General features: G+C 31.2%; 2 protein-coding genes and 2 long non-coding RNA genes across 35 annotated transcripts in view; 2 read left to right on the forward strand and 2 right to left on the reverse strand.

Annotated features, from left to right (window-relative positions):
• LOC102616952 (receptor-like protein 7) overlaps positions 1-23,799 on the forward strand; it is a 74,953-nt gene that overhangs the window by 24,363 nt on the left and 26,791 nt on the right. The window lies entirely within an intron of this gene.
• LOC127902480 (uncharacterized) overlaps positions 1-23,799 on the reverse strand; it is a 66,467-nt gene that overhangs the window by 17,920 nt on the left and 24,748 nt on the right. The gene's annotated exons all lie outside the window — the stretch shown is intronic.
• On the forward strand, positions 1,406-11,566 carry LOC102614516 (uncharacterized). Of its 27 annotated transcripts, none has more exons than XR_008054799.1 (14): positions 1,487-1,742; positions 4,643-4,785; positions 4,858-4,975; positions 6,198-6,267; positions 6,610-6,730; positions 8,666-8,782; positions 8,860-9,211; positions 9,297-9,521; positions 9,612-9,680; positions 9,772-10,043; positions 10,128-10,297; positions 10,395-10,498; positions 10,636-10,767; positions 10,888-11,566. XR_008054799.1 is itself a non-coding variant. In XM_052441572.1 (10 exons), the coding sequence occupies exons 5-10, from the start codon at positions 9,083-9,085 to the stop codon at positions 11,291-11,293; spliced, it is 888 nt and encodes a 295-aa protein (XP_052297532.1). In that variant the 5' UTR covers positions 1,480-1,742; positions 4,643-4,785; positions 4,858-6,730; positions 8,666-8,782; positions 8,860-9,082; the 3' UTR covers positions 11,294-11,566. The 27 variants fall into 27 exon arrangements, 1 of the variants encoding a protein (XP_052297532.1); XR_008054808.1 differs by having other exon boundaries at positions 4,866-4,922; XR_008054800.1 differs by having other exon boundaries at positions 1,488-1,742; positions 6,198-6,243.
• LOC112499544 (uncharacterized) lies at positions 12,830-15,458 on the reverse strand. 6 transcript variants are annotated; one of them, XR_008054820.1, is made up of 5 exons: positions 15,110-15,458; positions 13,762-14,426; positions 13,608-13,677; positions 13,427-13,522; positions 12,830-13,338 (listed from the first exon to the last, which is right to left on the reverse strand). It is a non-coding gene; the product is annotated as an uncharacterized LOC112499544 (long non-coding RNA). The 6 variants fall into 6 exon arrangements; XR_008054817.1 differs by lacking the exon at positions 13,608-13,677; XR_008054816.1 differs by having other exon boundaries at positions 13,427-13,677.

Below are 23,799 nucleotides of genomic sequence, written 5' to 3' on the forward strand. Positions count from 1 at the left end.
GAAATGTAATAAAGCCCCGGTGAATAAGTTTGATATATCTAATTTTAAATTAAAAGAAAGATATTTACACAAAGAAAAAATTTCACTAATTTATAAACGAAAAAAATTTAAATTTCATGAACCAAATCATATAAAATTGAATCGAACCCAACAGAACTTAGAAATCAAACCGAATTGAACCAAAATAACTTGGTTCAATTCCTAAGTTCGGTTCATAAATCGAACTAATCAATCCATTTCGGTTCAATTTTTGGGCAAGATTGAATCTGACCGGTGTATGCCCACCCCTAAATTAATCACTGTGATGGGTAAATTAATGCTTTTGCTTTTTCTATGATGGAGAAATTTTTCCTAGTAGTTCTTAAAGTTTGGGCTAATTATTCAGTTAGTCCATAAGAAAAAAAAAAGTATATGAACTACAAAATATCGATAAAAACATATGAATTATTGTGAATTATGCATTCTGCGTCACAATTATATATATATATATATATATATATATATGCACAGCATGTCACACTTTTGTTTTTGGTTTTTTTGAAGGGAACATGTCGTATTAAATTTCTTCATCAATCCTTGTGCATTATTTTTTTAAGAAAATGGCAAACAAATCTAACAGTAATACAATGATAATAAAAATAACTATAAAAATTATATAGTATTATAGTATTATTTTTTAATTAATTTTTTACTTAATATTATAAAACCATATAAATTTGTATTTTTTTTTTTTGTTACCATTAAATCAAACCCTTCAATTCAAATATCATCACTCGATTTTTAGAACAGTTAGTTTGGCATTTTGTAATGCCATGGCGGCTCTTATTCTTTGTAGATTTTCGTTGAAGCTAAACGAAGCATATATAATTCGAGGGCTGATTTGACAGATTACTGCCCCATTTGTTGGGCTATATATGGTCTAAAACGGCAACACATACGGACCAATTATTTTCTTATCGGTTATATTTATATACACAAGCTGCCAAGCACATTGATCGTCACTGTGGATAACTCGTTTGCATGTGTGGCTTCTAATGAATTTGGCTTAACTTCGCGCCTTCACATGAGTGGCTTCTAATTAATTTGGCTTAACCTCATGCCTTCCCTGCTTAATTGATTTCATCTTAATTAATTTCTCTTGGTTTATTATACCAAATTTCTAGTTGACCTGAAATCTAATTTAGTGCCTATGATTTTCATCTCAATTGATGTCTGACAAAGGACGTGACGTGTTACACTAAATTTTCATATTTCATATAACTATTTATCACGTAATATTCTACAATAAATTTCTACATGTAATGGCACTACAAGAAAAAACAGAATACTTGACATTTTTTATTTGACAATTTTTAAGAAATATCAAATATATATGACATTTTGTGAAAAACTGAGTAATTGTGAAATATAAATGACAATTTATTTAAACATCAAATACTTATGACGTTTTACCAAATAAGTGGCAAATATATTATATATTTATTGAATAATTACCATTTACCTTTTCCTTTTATTGACTTAAGAAAAAAACAAAAAACGCACTAGACTGCCTTTGTTTCGTTCTTCGAACATGTTTGTTTCTTTTAAGAAAATTCAAACTCGTTCCCCTTGCTTTCTTTTCAATAATCACCTCGCATTTTTTATCAATCACTCAATTTCGAATTTCATCTCCATCCTCTCTCGAAGAAGAACGCACAAAGAATTTCAGCTTGCTTTAGCCTCATTTGCTTCTCGAATTTCAGGTATTGTTTCCTTTAATTTTGATAATTTTTTTCTACTTCTCTCTTTCTAGTTTGATAATTTTAGGGTTATAGTTGAATTATTTGTATTTTAAACAATCTAGGGTTGATTTAATTGATTCCAAGTGTCGTATCTGTTCTGCTATTTGAATGCACATTACTTGTTTGATGAAATGTCTCTTTAAAAGATTATTTTTGTTTTTAACAAGCATCTTATTGAGATGTTTCTCGTAATAATATTAACGTAATGCACTTAGCGTGATATGGATTTAGGACATAATGTGGAACTCAATTTATTTTATTTATAACATCTGTTAGATTCTTGACAAACAATCACAGAGATATAGTTGTAGAAACTATATTAGACACACTCTAGTTGCTTAATTAGTAAAATTGTGATCTCATTGCCTTATTTTTTTGGGGTTAATTCTATAATTTTATCAGTTGTTCTTGTGGTTGCAAACAATATCATTTTTTAATATTAATAAAACTAAATGAATATTATGTGATGCATTTGCAGGAAAGTTAATAGTTTAAATATGGATAAATCTTGGATGTTGATGGATAAAAAGTCTATAGAATATGAAAATGGGGTAAATGAGTTTCTCAAGTTTGCAATACTTCATGCTAGTAATCCTGAACTTTTAAGATGTCCATGCCAAGCATGTGGTAATTTGGTCTTTCATGTACCTGTTGAGATAAGAAATCATCTTTATTGGAAAGGTATTGACCAAAGCTATCAGACATGGACTTGGCATGGAGAAGGAGCTTCTAGTATACGACCATCAAATGTAAAAGCTTCATTTGATGGCAATCAACAAGATGATGAAGCTGCTAATACAGTAGAAATGGTTAATGATTCATTTGACACTTGTAATGGTGACCCCAAGTCTTTTGAAACTCTACTTAAAGATGCTGAAAAACCTTTGTTTCATGGCTTGTGAAATTCACTAAGTTATTTGCCTTAATAAGGCTTTACAACATTAAAGGAAGAAATGGATGGTCAGACAAAAGTTTTTCAGATTTACTAAGTTGTTTATCAGATGTGCTTTCTGATAAAAATGAAATACCTTTATCCGTATATGAAGCAAAAAAGATTATGGTTGCATTAGGCTTAGAATATGAAAAAATACATGCATGTCCCAACGATTGCATCCTATATAGAAAAGAATATAAGGATTTATCTGCATGTCCCACTTGTGGAATGTCAAGATGGAAGAGTCCCAAGAAAAGTAAGGGAATTCCTGTTAAAATCTTATGGTATTTTCCTCCTATACCAAGGTTTAAGAGGATGTTTCAATCTCCTTGAACCGCAAAAGACTTAACTTGGCATGCCAATGAAAGGGTGATTGATGGCAAACTACGTCACCCAGCTGACTCACCGTAATGGCCAGATTTCGCTGCAGAAGAAAGAAATCTTCGGCTGGCTATTTCTGCAGATGGGATAAATCCCCATAAAAACTTTTGCAGTTCGTATAGTTGTTGGCCAATTGTTATGATTACTTATAATCTTCCTCCTTGGTTATGCATGAAGAGAAAATTCATGATGTTGACTATGCTAATATCTGGTCCACAACAGCCCGGTAACAATATTGATGTCTATTTGTCACCACTGATTGATGACTTGAAAACTTTGTGGGAAGTTGGTGTCCAAATTTATGATACATATAGACAAGAATTATTTACTCTACGGGCTGTCTTGTTGTGGACAATTACTGATTTTCCTGCTTATGGGAACTTGTTTGGATGCTCAAAGGATATTTTGCATGTCCTATATGTGGGGAAGATACACAGTCCTGTAGACTTAAGCGTGGGAAGAAAAATGTGTACATGCGCCATAGGTGATATCTCCCAGAATCTCACTTGTTTCGAGATTTAAAAAAGACTTTTAATGGTAAACCAGAAAGAGACTTTCCTTCTAAGCCATTAAGTGGTGAAGAAACATTAAGAAAGGTTGAAGGGATTCAAAACTCATGGGGGAAGAAAACTATAAAGCGTAAAAAATTAGATTCTGATGAAAAAATTTGCTGGAAAAAGAAATCAATATTTTTTTCTCTCGAGTATTGGAAACATTTGCATGTTCGCCATATGTTAGATGAAATGCACATTGAAAAAAATGTGTGCGAAAGTATATATGGTAAATTATTGAACATTCCAGGAAAAGCAAAAGATGGACTTAATTCTCGGTTGGACCTTGTTGATTTCAATATTAGGAAAGAATTAGAATGTTTAACCTTGGTCGAAAAGGGTATAATGGATTAGAAGAAGAAATAGTAACACTACTAGAAAAATGACCTTTACTGACACTTGTCTTGTGATACTTTATTAAAAAGTATCAGTAATTACATGCATTTCAGACATTTTCCGTGTTTAACAAATAAATATCACAAATTTGTGATACTATAGTGTCTGTAAATTAAATATCAGAAATCTGTGACAATGAGGTGTTAGTAATTAGAAAAATAAAATTTTAATTTTGTGTCCATTAGTAATCGAACTAAAGACCTCTAAACTTTAACTTTTTAATTTTAAACATTAACCACTGGGCCATGAGTTGGATTTTGATTTTTGGCTTAATAAGTAAATAATATTAAAAATTAAATTAAATTACCTAGATACTATGTCGTTTTAATGGAAGGTGTACATGAAAACCTAAAATCTAAAATTTTTAAGAAGTGAAAAAACATTCCCCACCGCCGCTTCTTGCTATGAACTGAAGCTCTCTTCCTTCCTTCTCTCTCTCTCTCTCTCTATAACAATGATCTACCTCAGCCGTCGCTGTCAACCTTCAAATCGCCATCCTTGACCTAAAATACCCTTGAATTAGAAAGTGTTGTGAAGAATTTGAGCAAAGCTAGGGTTTTTTTGAAAGTTCGAATCCAAAAATTAGGGCTTTTTTGTAGGTGGTATTTCATTATTTTTAATGTTGAGTTCGAAGAGAATGATTTTGCCGCCGTTACCGCCTAAGCAGTATGGAGTGACAAAGCCAATATCAATTGCGGGATCGATGGAGGGTGATATGCAAAGAACCCATGACTTAGAAAAGGTTTTGTTTTATCTTTATTTATAATTATTTTTTTCTTTCTATATAGAAAACCCTGATTTCGATTTCCTTTAGGGTTGAAGTTTTTGGTTGGAGCTGGGCTTTATGAAAGCAAAGAAGAAGCGCCAAAGGGAGAAGAGGTTCTGCTTCGAATTAGACAAGCAAGAGTTTTTTTTAAAAGAATTAATTATTGGTGATTTTGAAACCTGGGATGACCTTATTGTAATATTTTTGTTATCAGTTGGTTCATTCTTCATTTTGTAATTGGGTTACGAATTGAGTTTGTTTGAATTGTATTGGTGATCTTAGAGGTTTTATTTTATTAGAGAATTTAGTGATGAACCAGAAAATTAGAAGAATTTATTCAAGGTGACGATGATAATTGGTTTTCTTTATTTTAGTTTAAGAGTTGGCCGATCCCCTTTTTTGGTTATTGTTACTTTTCCAGGGTATCAAAAAGTGTATTAATGTTATTTAGTCGCTTAGGGACTTAAGTGTGTTTCCTTGCATTTATCTTGTAATTATGCTGATATCTTTTATTTTTCCCCCGTAATGGTAAGTTAGTTAACTAGGTGTTAAGAAATAAGAAGTATATTTATGTTTTTTTCTTTCTAATATTATTTTTTTTAGAAGCTCTACTTATTCTCTTTCATTTTGGAAAAATCAGCCAATGATCTTTAGAACTAACATAGATGGGTTTTCATGGTTTCTTTCCATGGGAAACGCAAGTTTGTTTTTTGGTTGCAAGATCTGTCAATGGAATATTTGTAGAGATGCATGTGGGACAATTAAAATGTTACATGCCCCATTTCCGATAGGTTTATCAGTATGTTGGTGGTGCTGTTAAGGATTTAGGCATAGCTACTTGAATTTTGATCTATCAATGGAATATTTGTAGAGATGCATGTGGTACAGTTAAAATGTTACATGCCCCCATTTCCTGATAGCTTTATCAGTATGTTGGTGGTGCTGTTAAGGATTTAGGCATAGCTACTTGAATTTTGATCTATCAATGGAATATTTGTAGAGATGCATGTGGTACAGTTAAAATGTTACATGCCCCCATTTCCTGATAGCTTTATCAGTATGTTGGAGGCTGTTCTGTACTTCTACACCCAACATTTCCAATCCCTTAATTTGCAAAAGGATATTGCCTTATAAATGTGTTTCTTTATGGTTTGAGATTGAGCATCTCTTCATAGTTGTTGCGTTTCTAAGATTGAGGTTGTTTAGATTTTGGTTGCAAATGTTCTTAGAATTTTATTTATTTTGTTCTTTTCCTTTAATATTTTCTTGAAAAAATTATTACCAGCTGGGCTTTTTAATATTTCGGTTTAGTTAATTATTGAAATTCATATTCCTGTCTTAAGAACCAGTTTCAATGACTTTGTTTGAATGTTCAAATATTTGTGCAGGGTGGTATGCGAGTTTACATTTGTGAGCATGACACATCACCACCAAGTATCTGTGTTCTCTAAACCTTCTGTATATATTTCTCAACTTTTGATGAACTTACAAAGCATGACTCTGTATTCTGATTGCTGCATGTTTCTACTCTTTCTTCATTTGTTTTAAAAGAACCCTAACTTGTGATGTTGTCAGATTCACATTTTTACATCATTAATTAGATACAAATCTATTAATGGTACATATATGGAAAGGATAAATTTACCATGTTAGAATTCTCTTATTTCATATTTTGGAGTCTATTATTCATCATTCTACTTTAATTTGTGGAATTTCTAAAGGAAAGGCTGTGGTGAAAATTTACTGATCGATCATTGTTATAAGATCATTTTTCATTCTAACACTTACTTGTTCCTCCAGAGGACCAATTGATAAAGACAAATCAACAGAACATACTGATTAGATCGCTCACTCTCAAGAAACAAAAGGGTGATCCTAGTTCAAAGGATGTGAAAGGTGCTACTGTAGCTGATAGAAAGAGGTACTATAGCATTTATCTTGAAGGAATTACATTTCAAATAGGTCTACTTGGCTTTGTTTCTAATGTTTAGGTTTAGTCGTTTAGGTACTTTCTAGTTTGCTAATATGTTCTGTAGCAAGCCACAAAGTATACTCTGGTGAATCCTCTCTTTGCAACCATCTATGAATTCTTTTCTAATATAAGCTATTGGTATACAAAATTAAACAAATAAGGAAGAAATTCAGAATGCGGGTGTCAAGGGTGTGTTGTGCAATATTAAACGTAGAAACATGCTTTATCGGAGTGCATTAAGTAATCTGAATATTTTGTCTTGAAGTTTTGTTGTGTTGAACAAAGGCACACATGACCAAAGACTAGGAAAAAAATTGTTATTATTACTGATATATATATATATATATATATATGTTCACCGTAGATTGTTTGTGTAATGCATAAATACAAAACCCAAGGTCGAAATTGGATGGTATTTGCTTTGCTATGAATATATTACAGAGACAACTTTTGGAAGGCATCAATCTGTACATTTATTTGCAAATAGATTTGACAATAATTTGGATACAACCATAATTGCAATTGTGGGAAATAAATTAGGATAAATATCATCTCAACAATAACTGCCATTGGATTAATTATGGTCAGATTATAAGTTATAAAGTTCAATTTAATGGTAATTACGTCATTTTTTATTTTTGTTAAATCAAGCTTTTTTTTATGTTCGAGTTTTGTGTTGTGAATTTGATATTTGCAAATAAAATGGCAGATGCCGTGATTTTTTAGTTTTTTTTCCTAATACATACTATATCACTTTGCTCTCGTTTCATTTTTAGTTTGAATTTGTAATTTGCATTGATTGTGTGAATAGACTTAAAAGTATATATGTACTTGAATTATACAATGCAGTTTACTGTATGAACTATTTTTATTATCATAGTAATTATTCACCGTTGAATGATTATGTATAGTAAAGATGCAAATATTGACAAGCTTACTAGGTTCAGTTTCCCTATTTTGAAAAACTTGAAATCCAACAGCCAATGTTTCTAGTTGAAGATATAGGGAACAATATGGTTTTAAACATAGAAATTTGCCAAAATCACAAATATGACAAAAGTTTATTTCTGTTAACCATTGTTTCTCTCTAATAGTTGGAAATTAACAGGCAATTTTTTTCCGTTTTCCATGTATTCATTTGCAGATTTGATCAATGTATTTGAAGTGTCTTTTTCCTCAACTTCACTTGTATTTTAACCCATCCACTATTGAATGGAGAATTGAGAAGCTACTGTTGGTTAACGTAATTGCACTAATGATCAAAGAGTGGAGGCAATCATCCTTTTCATTTTAGCTTCTAGAAATGTTAAATTTAGCCACAACTAGTAGGCATTTGATTGGATGTGGCAGAAATTTTATGTATTTAATTTAGATTATTTAGTTATGAGAGTGAGATTTCTCATCTCTTGTTTTTTGGAGTGTTGGAATTTGTAATATGTACTAATAATATTTAAATATGAAATGAAAGATTTTATAATATAAATTAAGTTTTTTTGGTTACTTTTTGGTGTCTTTTAATTTTACCAATAAATCAACACGCAATGAGCCAATTCAATTTTTTTTAAATAAATTAAATAGTGATACTATAGTAACAGTAATTATAGACACTAATGTAATATCAATAATTACTAATACTATGGTGTTATGATTTTAGTGATACTATGGAAATAGTAATCACCGACACCACTTACAAGTGTCACTATTTTTCTGACTGCTAGATTACTGACACAATTAATAAGTGTCACTGAAAGTAATTACTAATACTATTCTAATGTTAGTAAAAACCATTTTTCTAGTAGTGTAAGTGTTTTTTTCATAAAAAATTATAATTATTTTTAGCACTTGATGTATGTTTAACATTGGTTGCATTGCTATTGGAATTAGAAAAAAGAATGTGGAAATCCCAATTTGAAAGTGGATAGAAGTGTAGCATGGAAAATGGCTCGTCGAAGCCCAAATGGTGGATATCATCCGGTTGTGATACCTGTTGTGGATACAATTGTAAGTATAATATTCTTTGAGCAATTCTCCATCAATTCCTTGTATGTTGCATGAATAATGGTCTTATATTCTTGTAGGATGAGTTGACCCAGCTAGCAAAATAAGGGGTTATAACCACATCTAGTGAGAATGATATTTTGGCCCAAGCATTAAAGAAGCCTGAGCGTAATGGGCGTGTTACAGGGAAGGGAAGAGGAGTCAAACCATCTTCTTTCTTTCACACTGTTAATTTAGAATCTGATTGGCAAAGGGAGAAGAGGTTGTTGAATGAACAAATAGTGAAGATGAAAGCTACTATCCATGATCTCTCAAAATCTTCACCAAAAGCAAGACACTCCAATGTCTGTAGCAACAGATTTGGATCACAAGATGTGTCTAATGAGACAAATAACAAAACAGATTCAATTTTTGAAAAGCAAAAAAAATGAGGTACGCACACTCAAGTATTTAAATTAATCTTTTGAATTTATACTTTAAGTGTATATTTAATAATCTTATTACCTTTTTTTGTTAGGATCAAACTTGTCAGTTAGCTGTAGGATGTAAAGAAAACATTGTTGCTACTGGAACTACTTTGGAGTATAGGAAGCCAAATGTTTTAGTTGTAATTGATATGGTATTAAGTCCAGATGCCCATCTTCCAATCCGGACTACTGAGGTTGTTTACGTCAGTGATGGGTTAGGACAACACATATTATGGCCAGAAAAGCTTGTTTCCCAAGCTGCTGTAGTAAACAAGGTATTGAATTTGGCATATATTACTTATTTTTTTTTAATTCCTTAATTGAGAATTTAAATTGTAACCACATGTGAATGCTTAGATTGCTAGATGTCTAAGTCAGCTGTAAAGCCTTCCAAGGGGAAATTAGATGTGAATGCTGAAGTAAACACCCCAATGGTACTTGGCCTATATTACTAGCTTTAATTCTTGTTTTATTTCTTTATTTAAAATTTAAGTAATAATCATATTTGAATGTTTTCATTTCTAGGTGTCTAAATCAGTTATCAAGGCTTTTAAGGAAAAATTAGAGGTGAATGAGGAAGTAAACTCTCCCATAGTTCAGCAAACATTTAAAAAACCTCCTAACATACAAGTTTTTGATCAAATGGTAAAGAAAGTTATGAAACCTGGTTCCCAAGTTAAGGTTGATTTTGAGGACAAATTTAGTTACAAATTGCATACATATCTCACTTTGGAGGAAATTCAAGATCTTATTGATATGCAAGAGCTTTCACAAAACTGCATTGTTGTATACATGAGGTATGATACTTCAATAATGCTTTATATTTTGACGATTATTTTAGTTTCATTTTAATTGACGTAGCATTTTTTCTTATATACTAGATATCTTTGTGCTAAAACAAAGGCCATGCTAATTAATGAAAAGTTTGGGTTCATTCATCCTACCACTCTTTCTTTTTTGGATGAGAGTACTTTCAAACAGAAAGCAAAAACTCTTGCTGATCGCTTCCAAGAATTGAGTGCAAAACAATTTATCTACCATATAATCCTAGGTTAGTTATTTTGTTACTTTAAATATCTTTGTTGATCTACTAAGTTGTTACTTTTTAATTAGTATTTTTGTCTAACTCTTTATTCATATGTTAATAGTTGTCATTGGATCTTGCTTGTGATCGACTTGCCCTCAATGGTTGTTCATTATTTGAATTCAGTGAGAAATGAAATCAGTGTTGATCTAAAAAAATCTTAACTGTGTAAGTATATTAAAGATATTTAGCAATAAGTATACTAGTGGTTTTTGCTATATTTATAATTATTGAGTTTAATATTTCATATTTGATTTGTATTTTTTTGTAATGGGATTCGAACGTTTCTTGCCAAAAAAGGACAGAAAATGAAAAAGATTAATTTGAAATGGAATGATGTTAAGGTGCCTATGCAAATTGGTAATGTTGAATGTGGCTACTATGTCATGCGATTCATGAAGGAGATTATTGCAGATCAAAGTATACTTTCTGCAAAGGTTAGAACATTAACATAGCTTAAACTTATTGCAGATTTTATAGGGAAATGTGGTTAAAATTGAAGTCTATGAATTGAAGGAGTGACAAATAAATATTGTTTTTTTGTCTTTTGATGTCAGTTCAATGAAAAATATACTTATAATGAAGATGAGATCAACGAAATTCACTCTGATTGGACCACTTATGTTAGTGACTTGATTTGAAAAAAAAAATGCAAAAGAGACAAGTAATGCAGGTAAATAGCATATGATTCAATTGAAGTACATTAGTTTATTGTTAATATTTTTCATGCATAGGTTTTTCCTTCTCTTTGTGCATAGATATCTTATGCTTTCATTGCATAAGGCAACTATATCATCTAGTTGGATTCATAATAAAAGCTCTCAGTTAATTCAATCAAAATTTGTCAATGCCTTACTGGTAACCATGACTTACTTTTTTAGCCTCTTCCTTAAACAATAACAGTAGTATATGGCAGTAATTTTGGTTTCTTGATGTGTAGGGCTATGCCGCGGAGTTATATAGATCTCAAGACCAAGAAACATTTACAATCAAAGAGGATATAAGGGTTATAAAATATCAGATCTATTGGGTTAATGGAAATTTGTTTAAAAGCTTTTCCTTTTGCATGTACAACGCTGCTATGAAAAACTTTTGGACCGATGGTGGAATGCTAACTATAGGCTCAATGTATAGTTTTAGAAACATCTTATTTTAGATTTATACTCAAGACATTTGATACATTTATACATACAATGCAAGTTCATTTTAATATGAATTCAGGTTTCCTATGCTTTATTATGGTGTTTGAAGTTAGTTGAATTTTTTTTTTAATTTTATTTGGTTTCTATGTTATAATATATATAATTTGCAGCCCAAGACAAGGAATTATAATATTTGATATTTTAATCAAGTCATTTGCATTTCACCATTTTGAATAATGTCATATGCATATGACTATTATTAAGTGTCATACACATTTGACAATCTTATATTGTGAAAAATATTTGATTATTATTAATTGACAAAAATAAATGACAATTTTACTAAATGTCAAATAAGCATATTTGACACAGGAATATTTGGCACTTTTTAATTGTCAAATATTCCTTTATTTGACAGTTTTTAAATATCAATTATTCTCTTTTTTCTTATAGTGTTGAATGATGGACCCTCAACTTCCAATTCAATTGCGCAACCTTTAAAATAAATTAATATCCAACTTGCGTAGAAATTGCCATTTCATGCTAATTTCTCTTATTGTGAAGTTTGAAATCCTAATAGAAGATTACTTTTTTCCTCTCTCTCTCTACTATTTTTTTTATGGTAGTTTAGAAGCCTATCAAAATTGTTAAGAAGGAGAGATAGGGATTGAAAATCCCTAGTTGCAAGGCAACATTCAAGTCCACAAAAGAGACATAGTCATCCGCTCATGTATTCTTTATTAAAGCATTAAGATTGAGAAATGAATGGAGGAAGTTGGCCAAATTCTGAATTGAAAACTATTGAACCACCGAAAAGTTGACAAAAATAGAATAAAGTCCCTTATTAGTGCTCTAACATTAGTAGCAAACGTTACTGATCACTACTACAAAAATGAACATAGATGACGTTTAAATTAATCTTATGATGACGAAGTAAAATTAGTCATCTTTGCAACAGTCATCTAAAACGAGGTACAAAAGATGATGCGTAAAGAGAGTCATCTAATAAGTATCATAGATGACTCATTTCTCAAAAAGCAGTCGTCTAATGTTGTTATAATTTTCTACACAATGGTGTCCAATATGCACATAGGTGACTCACTTTTCAAAAAATCAGTCATCTATAATAATAACGGTTATGCACATAAGTGACTTACTTTTCAAAAAATCAGTCATCTATTATTATTATTATTATTATCATCATCATCATCATCATCATCATCATCATCATCATCATCATTATAATAATAATAATCATCATCAATCTCATCATCATCATCATCATCATCATCATCATCATCATCATTATTATTATTATTATTATTATTGCAATAAATTTTTTTGAAAAGCTGCAACATAAAAATAAATATTCAAGCAATTGCAATAGTCGTATATAAATTTGGTACATGACAAACAATACCAAAAATATTCTTTATGTTTACAATTTCCAAATGAAAGTAACTAGATATCCATAACTCTTTTTTCTTAAAATAGAACCGTATTACATTCTTCACAAGAACAACAAAATGCAGCTACCCCTCCAGTTGGCTACTCTAATAATATTCATGCTACTCCAATAATCATGCCAAACCCAAAGGGAGTTGGAGAGTGAAACCTTTAGATGAACCTTCCTTAATTACAAAATGAAAATAATTGAAATAATTTTATAAACTTTTTAATATCTTATTCAAAACCAAGATAATAATAACAAAGGTGTAGATAAAAATAATAATCCTATTCATTTACTAACCTCGCAAAGTAATTGTGCTACAAAATTTAGCGAAAAATGTTCTGCTATATGTACTCTGCCCACTCCACTCTTACTTTATCAATATCATTTTGGGTGAAACTATCTCATCCAACAAACTATATATCATGCACAAAATCGTCAACATTAATACATGCATCAACCTTATGAAATCTATAAATTTGAAAAGGATAAGGAGATAACTACCAAGTTTTTTATTGAATCAGCCTGGTTTTCAATGATTTCCTTCATAAATCTCATGACATAATATCCACATTCAGCATTTGTAGTTTGTTGAGGACACTACACATAAATTTTGAACTAATTAATGTCATCTACATATGTAAATAAATTTAAATTGAACATACATATGTACAATTTCATATACCTTAACCCTTTTCCAAACAAAGGATTTCTGATTCGCATTTCCCATTTTTGCTACAAAAATCTTGAAAGCACTTAAGATACATAATTAAATACACATTTAGTCAAGCATGTTTTAATAAATGCATTATAATTGACTAAAAATGACAATAACTTACAGTGATACAAAGTTCTTCAAATCAGGGCGAGGTTCATGACCGAGTGAATCAAAAAAATATACTATAAATTTGTGCGGATTCACAACAATCAACATCCAATGTTTGCTATATATAATGATAAATATCAGCCTTGCATATTTTTGTAAAAGAAAAAGAGAATAAACTCCAAATGCTATATACAATTAATAAAATAACAAACCTGGTATTGTAAGGAAACATCAGAAGCTGTTGTGGATCAAGTATTTACATTCTTGATACCACTGCACGAGCTCTAGTCTCATCATTATTTCCGGTTTCATCACAAAAGATTGAAGGATTACCAAATGGATTACATTGATTAATCTTCCAGTACTTTTGGGAGCAACAGCCCAAATGCCACCAGCTACGACTGTGAACTTCAATTGCTGGATTGTGGTTGGGACAATATTCAATTACTTCATATTCAAGTATCGAAAGGGTTGGTGGCAAAGATACAATTATGTTGTATCAGCGGCCTTAGATGCTGGATTGGCTTTCATGGGAGTTCTTTTGTACTTCACACTTACCATGGAGAACAGAAGCATAAACTAGTGGGGATCAGCTGGTGAACACTGTGACCTGGCTTCCTGCCCAACTACTAAAGGTGTGGTTGTTGAAGGGTGTCCTGCTCATTAAATGTCCTTCCGCTACAAGATTAAGCTATTTTAGTTGGCGTTATTAGCTTCATGAGGCATCATTAGAGAAATTTTTTTAAAAAAAGGTATTCGTAAATCATCAGGCTTCTTTAGCTCTCAAGTCCATTCTTTTAAACTTTTAAGTTATGTGGATGCCTGTGATTAATCACCATTCTTATACAAGTAATCATCTTTGGTTATATTTTCAGTTCCTGGATGACGTTCTGTATGTATTGCGGAACTCCACAACAAGATCCATACTTCTTAAAAGTTAAATCTACTACAGTTGAAGAAAATACAAGATGGTTAATACAGGTCGAAAATACAAGATCGTAAAAGATAAGATGAAAGAAAAGAGAAGGGGAAAAGAAAAGAAAGATAATCCAATTAAAAGAAAGTGGAGAGGTCAAGTTGACGATTATGAAGGACAAGAATAGAAGTCGTGAGGTTCTGAGATTGATAACTGATTAAATTTCAAAGGAGCATGACATGATTCGACCAAATTTGTAACTTCCCTAAAATATTAATCCCCAGAAAAAATTTACTGTTCATCCATATTGTCAACATTTGCTATTCAAATAAAGTAAATTAGACAAAGAAAAGAAAAAAAAAAAACAGCACATGTAGGCCACCCACAATCAAACAATCTATCATTTTCTTTCTCAAACATGATTAAACGAAAGGAAAGAAAGTACCTTTATGTGGGGACCGAAACTTTTAAAATCCAATATCCAAGATAGCCGAATGCTTCAACAATTTCCTTGATAGTGATGTGGTCCCAAGCTTTATAATCTTCTTGCCAACATGTGTGGTCCAGAGCTTCCAGATTTCTTCTCAATTTGTCTTCACTTCGACTATGTGTGAACAGTTAGGGTTTACGATTTTGGGTCTATATAAATAATGGGTGAAATTAAGAGTTTGGAACTTGGAAATAGAAGATAGGAAGATGTTTTGTATGGGCGAAGGGGAATTTTACAGAGAAAGAAAGTCATAGAAGAATGGAGGCTGAAACAAAGAGACAATGATATTTCGCGGTAGACAAAGAAAATAAAGAGGGAAAGTGGCATTTTTATACTACAAATTAAATGACACATTTTAAAAAGAAGAGTTACCTTTTAATTAATTAAAGATGACTTCTTATTTAGTGGTGAGTCATTTTTATGTCATAAGTAAAAATAATTTTATAATATATGACTTCCAAAAGTAAATAACAGTCATCTAAACTAATAGATGACAATTAATAGTATGTTTGTCATGTATTATATGTCATCTTTGTCATGTAAACTAATAGATGACAATTAATAGTATGTTTGTCATGTATTATATGTCATCTTTGTCCTGTTTTGTAGTAGTGGATAGTAAAGATACAAGTTTTTTATCATATAAGTAGTAAATCACATTAATATAATTTCTAAATTACATGAACTAGTATTTATTAAATATTTTAGTATTATAATTTTTCTCTACAGTTGCTTAACCTCGATACTAAACAGTATGTGAATTTTCTTTTGGAGTTCTTGATAGATTTTTTTTATTCTAAATATTAGTAAAATAATCAAATATTAAATAATAGTTTGAAAAGCATATGTAAAGATGATCCAACTTGTTAATTGGACCCAATAATTATAACTTAGAAGAAAGCTATGCTATTTCTAACTGCCTTACATAAATTTATCAGGAGAACAAACATTACATTTTACTATTTGTCAAGAATCTTACAATGACTCCGGAAGAGTTTTTTTTTTTTAAGGAAAAATAAAAATTAACGCCTAATGAAGATCACAATAAAATTCAAAAAGTATATTAATGAGATTATAAGAAATTGAAGTTACAATACCGAATTAAAGATTGTCTGTGTGTTACAGGAACAATTTCAAGTTTTATGTGTCGTTCTGAAAGCTTTAATTCACTTTACCGAAAAGTTGGGGTGAAGATGTGCCATCGAGTGAATACATTGTGACTGAGGCTTGCACCGGAGCTGGAAGATTTCAAGAGTTAAAAGATGTTGCTGTGTTTGTTTGCCTAGAAACTGAAGGGAAAATACTAAAAGTTTTGATAGAAGAATAGTGAGCCAAATTCATTTCATTAAGCTACAAAATGAACGGAGATTACAGGGGTTTATGTCCAGGAGCTTCTATAAGCAACAAAATCATGAGCGTGACCTCGGCCGCTCGTAACAACATTTGAGATTACAGGGGTTTATATATACATGTCCAGAGGCTTCTTAAGCAAAGCAACAGCCTCCGTAACTGACTGCTGACGTGGCTGATGACTTAGCATATTGCTTAACAGCTTGCTGATTCATCAGACGACCTGAGCAGCTCATTTTAATGCTTATTCCTAACATCAAGAACCCGTTGATGATAATTGATACTGAAAATTTTTTTCCTCACTTCATTTTAAAAATATGCTCTTTCGATATTTGAATATTGCTCGAGTATTCATTTTCATTTTTGGTTTTGGATAGATCGAAGTAAAATATCAGAGTTTGGAACACAATTGGCCTCCAATTTCTGATCTTAAAATTTTTCACATAATGAGTGACAATACTTTTTTGTTGATTGGGAAGACGAGCATCCTTCTTGCTGCATTTGGATTTGCTGTTACCATGAGTACGCATACTTGTACCGTGAGAAGAACTAGAGCTGCTACCAGAATGCATTTTCAGAAGCGACCGCTTATGGTGTTGGAGATATCTTTCTCTGTGGTCCGGTTGCTTGTTACGCTCATTTATTTTATTCTGGCAGAATTGGGAGTCAAGAACAATTTTAATACATCTGTTTTCCCACTAATCTTTGCTATATATAATTGCTGTTGTGTTTACTTTCAATACTATTTAACACAAAACTCTATTTTAAGTTTCAGTGCCAAAGCTTTAAAGATGTTAATAGATGGGTTTGTGAGTAATGTTTCATTGGCTTATTTTAGAAGTCTGACGATTTGATTATTGTTTCATGGTTAGAGCCTAGAGAAGGCGTTTGCTCGCATTTGCCCATTTGATTCAGATTCAAGTTGACTGTAATTATAGGTTTCAATTTTGATTATAGAATAACACTGGGTCCAAGTTTTGGCCATAGGTGTTACAATTAATTTCAATTACTTTGTAGTCTGGTTGGATAAATATCTCACTCTAGAATAATGGGCTAACATGACAGAATTTTTGTGATAGATATTAGAAAATTAGTCATTTATCACAAGAATATGATAGACACGTGACATAATTTTCATACATCATAAAGGCATAATAAATTTGTGATAGAGTTTTTATACATCATATAAATATGATAGCATATTTATATTTAATGAAACGGTGAGTTTAGGATTTGATCAATTTGGGCATAAACGACACTGTGTGTTGATTTTTCATAATTTAAAAAATTTTAAAAATAAAAATATTTTTTAACTTCTGAACACTGTCGTTTACTATAGACTTTAAACTACAAGAAAATTCTAATTTTTAATAAACACATCAGCTCCTTTGACTTCATCACTCCATCGGCAAGGGCTGAGAAACCTAAGCATTGAAACCCCTCAAAATCCATAATTAACAAGCCCTACTTTAATCTACAAATTGGTTTTGAAATCCATTGCATGGAAACCAAAATCATCGGCAAGGGCTGAGAAACCTAAGCATTGAAACCCCTCAAAATCCAAAATTAACAAGCCCTACTTTAATCTACAAATTGGTTTTGAAATCCATTGCATGGAAACGAAAATCATCGTATATGCTATTGAAGCAACCACTTCATTATAAATTTTTAGGCACAAAATCACCATATATGCTCATTGTTGCGCCTTCGAACAACACGTTCGCTATTGAAGCCGTCGTTGTTACTATTTCTTTGCATTGTTTAATTGGCGGTGGAGAAGCCATCCTTGTAATTGCTGAATCCTTAGGTTTATTGTCAATTAGCTTTTTTATTTTTTATTTTGAATAAATTAGTTGGCCATTACAAAATTAATTGTCAGTTTTGTTATCTCCCTTATTTGTTCATACTTTATGCCCTGTTTTTGGGATTTCTATCATGAATGGTTTATCTTTATTATTTATTTTTTTAATTCTTGTTTGTTTCATTGGTTATTTTTTATTTATTTTTTAATTCAAGAAGCTTATACTTTGTCCTTTTATTAAATTTTTAAATTGCTCAATCATTTAATTCAGTATGTCCTTTTTTTTAATTTTTTTTTTCTGAATTGCAGGATTTCAATGCTTTGTTCCCTTTCAAATTCGATTTCTAGCATCAGGTTTATTCAATTCTTTACTTGCCTTTCCATTCAATGTTTAAACAATGCTTGCGGGCAATGGTTTGTCTGAATTTTGTTAAATTTTTTTGTTAACAAATTTCAGGAAGATTTCCATCTTCACTCGGTAATCTATCGAAGCTCCTTCATTTAGACATTTCATTAAATGAATTACAGGGTGAGCTGCCTATTTCCATTGGTAATCTTCATTCATTGGAAGAATTTGATCTCTCTGCAAATTTTTTGTCGAGTGAGTGGCCTATTTCCATTGGAAATCTTAGTTCTTTGAAAGAACTTGACCTTTCACAAAATATATCTTTTGGTGAGTTACCTATTTCCATGGGAAATCTTGGAATTTCATTAAATTAGTTAGGAATTTAATAAATTAAAACATATTACATGATATTCAGTAAATAAAATTTTAATTTATTAGACTTGCCATAAAATAACAACTCTATAAATAATAAAATTAACACAATTAATTAGGGGATATAGTAAACCTTACCCGTCATTAAATGCATAAAGCTAAGATGATATAAAATCTTACTCATTAAATGCATAAAGCTAAGATGATGTAAAATCTTAAGAAAACCATGAATCACTACTAGAAAAATGGGCTATCATGACAGAGAATATCTGTCATCCGACCCTCTTTATGACAGAGTTTTGATATGTCATTGTATCCTCTGTGATAAATCCGTGACAGTAATTTATCTATCACAGGAGTATGTGACAGCTTATAGAGATCACAAATGTGATACAAAAAAGGCGACGTCATTTTAATATTTTGGTGGTAAATTTGTTTTATTGTGAAAAAACTTTTGGCGGGTGTTATGAATGCAACTTTAAATTATGGCGGGTAATTATGTGTCGCAGCTTTATGATGTTATTATGGTGTCATGATGAGAATCTTTTTTTAAATAATAATAATATTAAAATAATATTTAATGTTTTTAAATTAGAAAATAATTTTTAATATTTTAAATAATATTAATATTTTAAATTATTTTAAATATTTTTAAATTAGAAAATAATTTTTAATATTTTAAATAATAATATTATTAAATAATATTTTTAGTATTATTATTTTATAATTTTATAAATTCCATTGAAATGTTAAAATCAAAATATGTATAAAATCAATACATCAAAATTATCTCAACAATATCATCAAAACATCACTTCAAATAACCATAACATTGTAAAAAATCATCTATTCAATTATCACAATAATACATCCCAACACTACCATCTCGATCATTACCAACATACAAAAACATCACAACACTATATATCATCTGAAACACTACCAAGCTGATCCAGATCTTACACTTCCAGGCTAATAAACATAGTGTTGGAACAAAACAATATCATCTTCTAGTAACAAGGAATTTGAAATTCCATAAAGACTTTATCAAATTCACTACCACTTAGAAATTCAAAATACTACCATAATACCACCAATAATTAGAACTTCAAAAAACTACACATCATCAACTCCACTGCTCATACTATCAGCTCAGACACAAAGGAAGCATACTTGAGACGCACTTCATCAAGCTCACTTTGAGTGTATTCACATTTCTCTTTAAACTGTTAAATGATGATCACGTGTCAGACTAAAGTAAACTATATATAGTTAAAGGTAATAAGTGAAGTAATCCTACAACGCATCTGAAAGAATGTGTACTTACATCATGGAGAAGTAAACTCGGATATGCAATTATGTCTTTAATAAACCTCAGCACATAGTATCCACACTTAGTACTCCTTGGCTGATTTGGGGACTATATCATCAACAGAATAATCATTAATACAAATGCATATGAATTCTTTCAAGTGATTAAATATTAACAAGTCATGTGCTGCAAAAAAAGAAAAAAAAAGAAAAAAAGTCATGATTGCTTACCAAAGCTTTTGTGATATGTGGTTTCACCCTTTTTTTACCAATCATCACAACATGCATTGAAATCCCACTACATTACAATACATGCAGTTAGTAAATAAACATGATATATAAAATTATATTAGAAATACAATATCACCATACTTGGTAACTATGTCCTTCAGGTCACTGTCGTCACCCAAATCGTTGTTCGTAGAATCTAGATAAAATGCTTGCTTTGTCGTCATATCAATTACAATCAACACCCAATGGAAACTATTACACAAAGAAATTGAATTTATGAATCAATTTTAGTAAATGATCATTAATAGAAAGTAAATAGAACTGTACCAAAGGTTATATGGCATGAAAATCATTTGCCATTTGTTTGCTTTGTTCAACCGTTCGACAATAAATTGTGCCCTTTCTACCCTTGTAGCAAAGGCATCCTTATCGTGGGCTGATGATAAAAGTCCTACGTATATGAACCCAAATGGTCTTCATCCCCCTGATAAGGTACGTAATAACCCATTTGAGCCAAGTTCTTTTCACAAAGATTTCCAAATATTACAATCCCAATAACTCGGTTCATATGCACAGTATGATAATTCCTTGTTCTTCTTCTTGACAGTGGCTTCTCTTGAGGCTTTTTTGGTGATGTCTTTTTCTTTGGACTGTATGGTTTGTCTCCTGGACAATCAAGAGTCATTCTTAGTTTCTTGTGAGGCTTCACTGGTGATTCCTTCTTCTTTCTTGGTGATTGCTTTTTCATTGGACTATCTGGTGTTAAGTGTTAGAAAATGTATATTTATAAAAAAGAAAATTGTCATTTTACACTTCAAGTTTTACTAACACCCTTACTTTTATGTATTTAAGCTTCTTGTGATTTAATTATGTGTGCTTTATTTTAATTAAGTATTTTATGTATTTTAGGGGTATCATGGTCATTTCACAATGAACGAGAAATCAGACGACAAAACAGACATCACTTTTGAACTCAGGACAGTCGAAAACCTTAGGAAGAGCATAAAAGGAAAAATGTCACTATTCACATGTACGGTACTATTCACATGTATGGTATTGTCTACGTTACTGTTCACGACACTGTTCACATAGACGGATCGATGACGTGACATTGACCGATGATGTGGCATTGACTGATGAGGTGTCACGATTCCATTGGAGAAAATTCTTATGCACTGTTGATTGGTGACGTGGCAGCATGTTAGTGGACCAAAAATTGCGCGTACGGTACATGCATATACATAGGATTATTTTCAACCAAACCGAGTCACTATTCAAACCGGTTGACTGTTCAAACCGAGTCACTGTTCAAAACACGTGGTCAAACCGTGTACTGTTGACTGATGACATAGCGCAATCCTGAGCGTCCAAACTACTTTTAATCCGATGACCATGATTTACTCAATGTATCTATAAAAATGGGACCTCTCCCCCCTAATTTGATATCTCTGAATCCATTTTTGGACTCCATTTTCTGTAATTCCTTCTCCATCTTGTATTTTCTACGTATTTTAATAAATTTTCATTTTGCCCCTAGTTCAATTATGAGTAGCTAATTTTCTTTCAAACTTGGGTTTAAGGTGGAGTCTCAACATGTGTCATGAGCTTTATTTGGTAAATTTATTTTCTCTTCCCCTCTAGTTTTTGTGGATGTTTTGACTTCTCGTCGACAAATAATAATAATCTTGTCTGGATACCGCCTTGGTTTCACTGGCTCCCTAGTACAAGGTTATTATTATTTAGCACGATAAGCTCTTAACACCATATTGATTAGAGCGTGGTTCATGAGGTGTGGAAACCTCCCTCATGATTTAATTGACATTAATAAGGAATATTTAGCCCATGGTACATGTTGATACGGATCCAGATACCCAAGTACGTCATTTCAATAGATTTCTCTTCAATTTATTCTCGCCATTTCAATTCCAATTTTAGGATAATCTAAGTCACTTTCACCACAAATCTAACCACCCTCATACAAAATTAATTCTACATATAATTAAAATCCACTTCCTCGTGAGATCGACACTCGTCACCATTAATCTATTCTACAATAGATTCGTGCACTTGCGAGTTCAATAAAATTTGCACAACAAGTTTTTGGCGTTGTTGCTGGGGAGGTAAGTTATTTTAATTTGTAGAATTAATTTTTGTGAATAATTTCTTTTATTTGTTTTCTTGTATTTTTTTCTTATTAAAAAAAAGGAAAAAAAAGTGAATCTGCATTTGGAGGTAATAATTTCTTTTCTTTCTCTATTCTTTACAATTCTGCAATTTAATTTTTAAGTTATTTTTCTTTGTAATTTTTTTATTTTTAGTTAATTTATTTCATGTATTTTTTTAGTGTGTTTTTATAGAAAGGTTTTAACAACGTGATAAGGTTAGTACTGTAATTTCTCCTTCTTGTTTATTTTTATTAATTTTGTTCTCATTCTTTTGTATTCATTGTATGTATGGTCGAATGTCATTATTACCTAATCTTGAACCTATAGACCTTGAATTAGAAAAAACATTGCGCACACATAAACACATTAAAGATAAAATTGAAATGGATTTGCAACAACAAGCACCACCAGAGAAGCCATTTAAGGACTATTTCAGTCCCTTAGCTAATTTGAGCACATAATGCATAAGATACCCAAATGTAGCTGTTAGGAGTTTTAAACTAAAACCTAGTGTGCTAAATTGTCTCCCAACATTCTATAACTTAGAAAATGAGGACCCATATAATCATCTGAATGATTTTCATGCTGTTTGTCAAACTTTTAAATATGAGAATTTTTCAGACGATGATGTTAAACTTAGATTATTCCCATTTTCTTTAAAGGATAGAGCTCGTTCATGGTTAACTTTGCCTGCTAATAGCATTACATCATGGGAACAAATGGTAACTAAATTTTTGAATAAATATTTCCCAGTGCATAAAACCAATGCTATTCGCAGGGAAATTTCAGAGTTAACCCAGAGAGAAGACAAGCAGTTTTTTGAAACATGGGAGCGATTCAATGGGCTACTCTTGAAGTGTCCACATCATGGGTACGAGAAATGGCACCAATGCCAATACTTTTTGGAGGGATTATTACCGAATGTGCAAGAATGACTAATGGCAACAAGTGGAGGAGAGCTAATGTCAAAAAGTGCATCAGAGATTTGGGAATTCTTCCAGCGACAAGCGGATAATTCCCAACAACAGAGTCGATCACTTAGGAATACTGAAAAAATTAAAGGAGTGAA

This window comes from Citrus sinensis, chromosome 5 (assembly GCF_022201045.2).
Source record: "Citrus sinensis cultivar Valencia sweet orange chromosome 5, DVS_A1.0, whole genome shotgun sequence".
Taxonomy (NCBI): Eukaryota; Viridiplantae; Streptophyta; class Magnoliopsida; order Sapindales; family Rutaceae; genus Citrus; species Citrus sinensis.